The 6,000-nt window shown below is 36.2% G+C and overlaps 1 protein-coding gene across 1 annotated transcript in view; it reads right to left on the bottom strand.

Annotated features, from left to right (window-relative positions):
• Window positions 1-5,192: 5,192 nt before the first annotated feature.
• The window catches only part of samd14 (sterile alpha motif domain containing 14), a 171,634-nt gene continuing 170,826 nt past the window's right edge, over window positions 5,193-6,000 (bottom strand). The window contains exon 10 of the mRNA XM_048560424.2: window positions 5,193-5,726. Coding sequence (XP_048416381.1) covers window positions 5,565-5,726 — 162 coding nt within the window. The 3' untranslated portion in view covers window positions 5,193-5,564. The remainder of the gene's footprint in view (window positions 5,727-6,000) is intronic.

Raw genomic sequence — 6,000 nt, 5'->3', positions numbered from 1 at the left:
TTAAGTTTCATCTTGGACGTATGTATATATAGAAAGATTTTCATACATAAGTAATTAACAAACATACAAACAAACTGCAACTGTGGATATTTATCAGGATTGTAACTACATAATGCGACTGTTCAAACTCACTATGAATAGTTCTTGCAAAAAAATAAACAATATAATAAGGCATATTAAACTAAAGCTGAAACCTGAACCTAACAGGTTTGTTTTGTTTGGCATAATTTGAATTAACAATGCAACAATAATCAACATGTATCATGAAATTGATCAATGATGTGAGAAATTTGACAAAGTCTGGCTCAACAGTGAATCAGACTGATATGAGAAATGATTTTTCTTTGTGTCCTAATTCACAAAATGAAGGAAAATGAGTTAATTCAAAGTGCAAAATATTTTCAGTGGGACATCTCTTACTTCAGATTTCAGGAATGTGTTAAAATATTTTGTGTAAGTTTTGCAATAGGAATTGTTTGTTTAAATAGCCACAAAGAAGTTAAAAATTACCAGTTAAAAATGACGAAGAAGCCTATGTGTGCTTTTGGTTAGGCCATATTTCTTGTGGTGACTGATTCAGCTACTGGAATGCAGATTAGACCCTCGCTAAAATAGAACAAAATTGTTAAATTTAGCAATGATTTTACTATATATCCTAACATGAAAGTCATACATATTCAGCATTCTGATTCTACTTATGACAGCTTAATAAAGTTCTGTGTACATTTTAATGAATCTTCAGATATGGTGCATCTGTTTAATTGATTCATATCCTCACATAGTTAATCGTGCAGACACCAATTTGCTTAAGAAGAGCTAACTGACCCCTCCATTGCTTTCTCTGTCAATTCAGCACTAATGATTGCACACAAGGTGTAGAATTAGACAGAAGCAAGATATTTATTTTGAGCAGATAAGAGCTGCCACATGATAGCTACACATGCAGATTGGGGGATCTGTGCGCATTGTACATTAAGCTCCGAAGGAGATCATTTTGCCACTTAACGACCATATCTTTAAATCAGTGTAAACGTTGTCAATTCAGTTGATAACTTAATTCCATTTAAATTGAGTGCTAGAATAAGTAACTTATTGAATGAGATATCTGAGAGGTTACTGAATAGACATTAGTTAATTTGGATGGATTTCAGCAAGGCATTTGGCAAGTTCTTACATGGCAGACTGGTTTAAAAAATGTTCAAAACTCTCAGGCAATGTGGCAAACTGGATTGGAAATTGGCTCAGTGGCAGGAAATAAATGGTAATCGTTGACAGCATTTTTGCAGCAGGAAGGCTGTTTGCAATGGGGTTTCTCAGGATACTGTATTTGGTGCCTTGCTTTTAGTGGTAAATATTAATGATTTAAATATAGGCAGCTGATCAAGAAATTTGCAGATGACAGAAAAATTTTGCATTTGATTTACAGTGAGGAAGGTATCTGGAGACTGCAGGAAGATTTAATGAATGGGTCAGGTCGGCAGATAAGTGGCAAATGGAATTCAACCTGGAGAAGTTTGAGGTGGTCAGACAAAGAAAGGCATCTGCAATTAATGAAAGAGTACTGAGAAGTATAATTAAGTAAGGGACCTTGGAGTGAATGTTTGCAGATGCTTAAAGGTATGAAGACAAGTTAATAAGGCAATAAAGAAGTCATATGGAATACAGAGGGTCCCCGATTTACACCTGACTTAAAAATGTTTATAATTATCAATGTGATCCCACACAGGGGTGTACTTTTAAAGATCCAACATATGAACCTTCCTCATATGTACAAGCAGCTATTTTATCTTGTCCTGCATTGCAATCCGACTTGCATACAAATTGACTTACTGACTGCCTCAAGAACAGAGCCTGTTTGCAACCTGAGGGTTGCCTGCACTTCTACTTGTTAGTTTAGGCATAGAATATAAGAGCAGTGGGCTTATGCTGGAGCCATATAAAACACTAAATTGGCCATAATTTGCACAACACAAATAGTGTGTTTAGCTCTGAAGTCCTCATTACAGAAAGGATGCAGTTGCAAGAAAGATGATACCGAGGATGCTGTTAGATATAGAAAATTAGAGTTATAAGAAAGGATTTGGATAGAGTGAGGTAGGTTTCCCTGGAAAAAAGGGAAGCTAAGGGGAGATTTGATCGAGATGTACAAAGTTGTGAGAGGCTTGGATGGTGTGAATAGGGATGACACGTTTCCCTTAGATGAGGAAAATGATTTCACTAACTGGGTGGTGATATCTGTTATTCACTGCCCAAAAGGATAGTAAAGGCAGAAATCTTTAACACATTGACAAGGGGTCTGGATATGCAGCTGAAGTCCAGTAACTTTCTGACATTTGGACCAAGTGCTGTGTTAAACTGAGAAGTTTGATTCTCAGTTGGTGCAGACACAATGGTGGAATGGCATTCTTTGGTGCTGTAAAGTTTTCAAATTTCCAAAATATCTGAAGGGGAGAGATAAGTTGGGGTGTAGGAATAGAATGGGGGACAAGTGGCAGCGTGCAAATTATTTGTAAGAGGACTAGAACATTCACAATAGGTCAAAAGGCCTTGTCTACTGTAACAATTCAATAATTCTATTTTGTGGATGTAAAACAGTGTAAATAATAAACTAGGGCTGATAATATGATATTTTTCAGCATTAATCATATTGGGTGCTGAATATTTACATTATGAGGTGCTTAGTTTTATTTAGCACCATGTTTACCTTTCAAACAAAATTTGCGTCCCAACCAAAGGTCTATGGTACTCACAGCCATTGCACTTTCCATGCATTAGGCACATCAAGAACTCAATTTTGCTGTATATCAGCAGTGTTCCCTGATGTACAGCTGAAATACTTGGGATCATACCAGGTGCACAGTTACAAATTCAAAAATGAAATCAGGAACCCCAAAACCGGAAAAGGAACTTAATGTCAATGGTATGGTCCTTTCATTTCAAAAGAACCATTCTCTACCTATGACAATAAAATGTGAGGCTGGATGAACACAGCAGGCCAAGCAGCATCTCAGGAGCACAAAAGCTGACGTTTCGGGCCTAGACCCTTCATCAGAGGAAGGGTCTAGGCCCGAAACGTCAGCTTGTGTGCTCCTGAGATGCTGCTTGGCCTGCTGTGTTCATCCAGCCTCACATTTTATTATCTTGGAATTCTCCAGCATCTGCAGTTCCCATTATCTCTCGTTCTCTACCTATGGATGTTTCTCTTTGTGTTCTGGTGAGCAATTATCAAAAGGCTTTGTTACATTAGATCAGTTCACCAACATTAGATCAGTTCACCATGGGAAAAAAAATCTGTAAGTGGAAAATGGGTAGCTCTTCCATTCTTGCTGATGACCAACATTTGGATCTAAATATGTCTTATGAGTCCAGAAAATTTAAACAAATTGATTTTAAATCATTCTGCTTGATCTTCTAGCTTGGACACTCAGTCTAAGGTGCAGAAGTGGTGGTACTGTGCCAGAGACATTATTGGTTTCACTCTGCCCTTCAATGTCCAGGAGCAGCTACCTACAATTGCTTTAACGTCTTTGTTTAGCATGTCAGAAGCATCTGAACAGTATTTTCACCAAGCTAGAGGGTTATCAATTGTTTACGGTTTCTTCACTCAATATCAGATGTCAAAATTTATAGGCTTCACTGGTATCAGCAGTATCCAAATACAGAAGTCTTAATAGCTTGTGTAGATTTTCAATCAATGTGAGATTCCAATATCTATGTAAATTTTGAGCCAAATGCAAAATCTCTTCAGTAAGTTTTAAACCAAGTATCCAAAAATACATTTTACAAAATAAATGTTATCTGCAGATTATTTAAAATGGTAGATTTCAAAACCTACCTCAAACTTAAAGGGCCTTATATTTTTCCTAAAGAAATCCAAAATTAAATCAATTCATTCAAACAAAACCCTTCCCCTAATGTTTTGACCTGTACGTGCCTGGCAAATTCTAGCTTGAATTGAATGTGAATAATATAACTGCATCTTCTTCAATAGTACTTTTAACAGAAAAGGAGTCGCCTTGACTAATTTATGCTTTCTCAAAGCCATGCTTATATTTGCAGGTGTGTGAAGCCGTAAATAAAATCTGTATTTTACTAGTAGGACTGTCTATTTTAATGTTGTATTTCCTACAATGCACAGAGGAATGGAAAACAGTCATCCCATGGGGCAAACAATTCACTGGAGTTCATAAAGAGGTGGTGGACAATTTACAATAGATTGAGCTTCCGATAAAAAGAAATTACTTGATTTTTATCTCTTCTTTCTAATTCCCTGAATCGTATATCAAGGTAGAATTAGAGACACTATGAAAATATTCTGAAATTGCCTCTTGCAGGGTGTTCCGCAATTCTCTTTAAATCATAACTATGATATTTGGTTCGCTCTACCAAGTGTCACGGTTTGGATTTAAAACATTGGCTACATTTGCAACGCGCAAAATATATATCCACATTACAAATATTTTGACTTGCAATGGGTCTATACTTGTTAAGTACAAGCCAGAATTTTTGTTTAAGGTCACATAACTGGTACTATTATTACACGCGTCTGAACAATGTTCATCACCTCCTAGATCTTTGGATTAATTTCAAACTTTTGTAATGAACTCACTTACAAGTCCTGAATAGTTTGTACAATTACATGTACAAAATGATATCTTCTGAAAGCACACGGTTTATCACCAAAATATCATATATCATACTCTCTGGGACAGTCTATTAAGGAAGACTTTATCAAGAAATGACAAGGTAGCACGTACATCCCATTGTCTGACTCCCTTTCCTTAATCCCAATTCTTATCACATATTTGCAGCATTCCATCCACGCATGTATACAATGTTTTTCTACCAGGATAGCACAATTTCCAGCAAACTGTTTTGATTAGTTAAGACCTTCTTCACCACCTAGATTGTGGAAGAATTCGGGTTTTGAGAAGTTTGTGCTTAAACAGGTATAATATTTCAAAATGCAGGCATGATTAATCCTTAGCTCTCCCTTATCCTTCTCATAGCTGCTTTAACCATTAAAGTGTATTTTTGACAATTACAAGGCATGGATTTTAAAAAGTTTCTTCAATTTTTAAAGGATAGTTTTCTGATTCTTCTCTCTGTTTAAAAGTAAACAGTGCTTCAAATGCACTCAGAACCACTTCTATGAATTACTTTATAAAATTCAGGAACATTTTGTCCTCAGAGGTAAGTCTAATTCTGTTTTTCTTAATGTATATTATCCTGACAGAATGTTTTTTATTTGTATCTGAGCGAGGATGTGTTCATTATTGAGGAAACGCAGCACAATTTTCAGTGATAATCCACCAAGGAGAATTCTGCCTGCCTAGTGAAATATTACTTGTTTTTAATGCTACAGGTTGTCAGTACAGACCTGAACTGTCCAAGTGTGAAGTACAGCTGCACTTCACATTCACAAATCCCACAAACCGATCTGCCACACAATGTCTTGTTTATTCCATTGACTCCTTGCACTTCTTCTTGTTGCTCATGTTTTAAAATCTGAAGAACTGGAAACAAATGTTTAGGTGTGTTTACACCTCGTCATTCTGCCCAGCTTAACTCTTTTTCTGCAATTGTTCCTGTTCCTTTCTCTTCTGCTTCTCTTTCTTTTTTTCCAGCTTCTCCAAAGCTTTTCTTTCTTTCTCAACTGCTGTGTTCATGTCTTTAATTTTCCTTTTGATAGTCGCTCGATCCTGTGAGTTGATAACTCCCAAAGCCTGGACAAAACAAATAAAATAATCTTCAAATTCTAGTTTATAGGACATGATGAACGCTTAATTTACTACAAGCCTCAAAAGTATCAGGGCTAAATGCAAGATGATTCAGCTAATCCCTCCATTAATGTAACTTTTCCATTTTAGTGCTAAATTATCTTTTAAAATGCTCTAATCTTTTTCAATCTAGAGCCAATTGGCAGAGTCTTCATTTGGACCAGCCAGGCAGGCTACTGTGCTTTTTCTGAAGCCAGTACATATTTGAGTGCAATATTCT

Source organism: Stegostoma tigrinum, chromosome 31 (genome assembly GCF_030684315.1).
Source record: "Stegostoma tigrinum isolate sSteTig4 chromosome 31, sSteTig4.hap1, whole genome shotgun sequence".
NCBI classification, from domain to species: domain Eukaryota; kingdom Metazoa; phylum Chordata; class Chondrichthyes; order Orectolobiformes; family Stegostomatidae; genus Stegostoma; species Stegostoma tigrinum.
The sequence above is the reverse complement of the archived record's forward strand: the minus strand, read 5'-3'. Positions and strand labels throughout refer to the sequence as shown.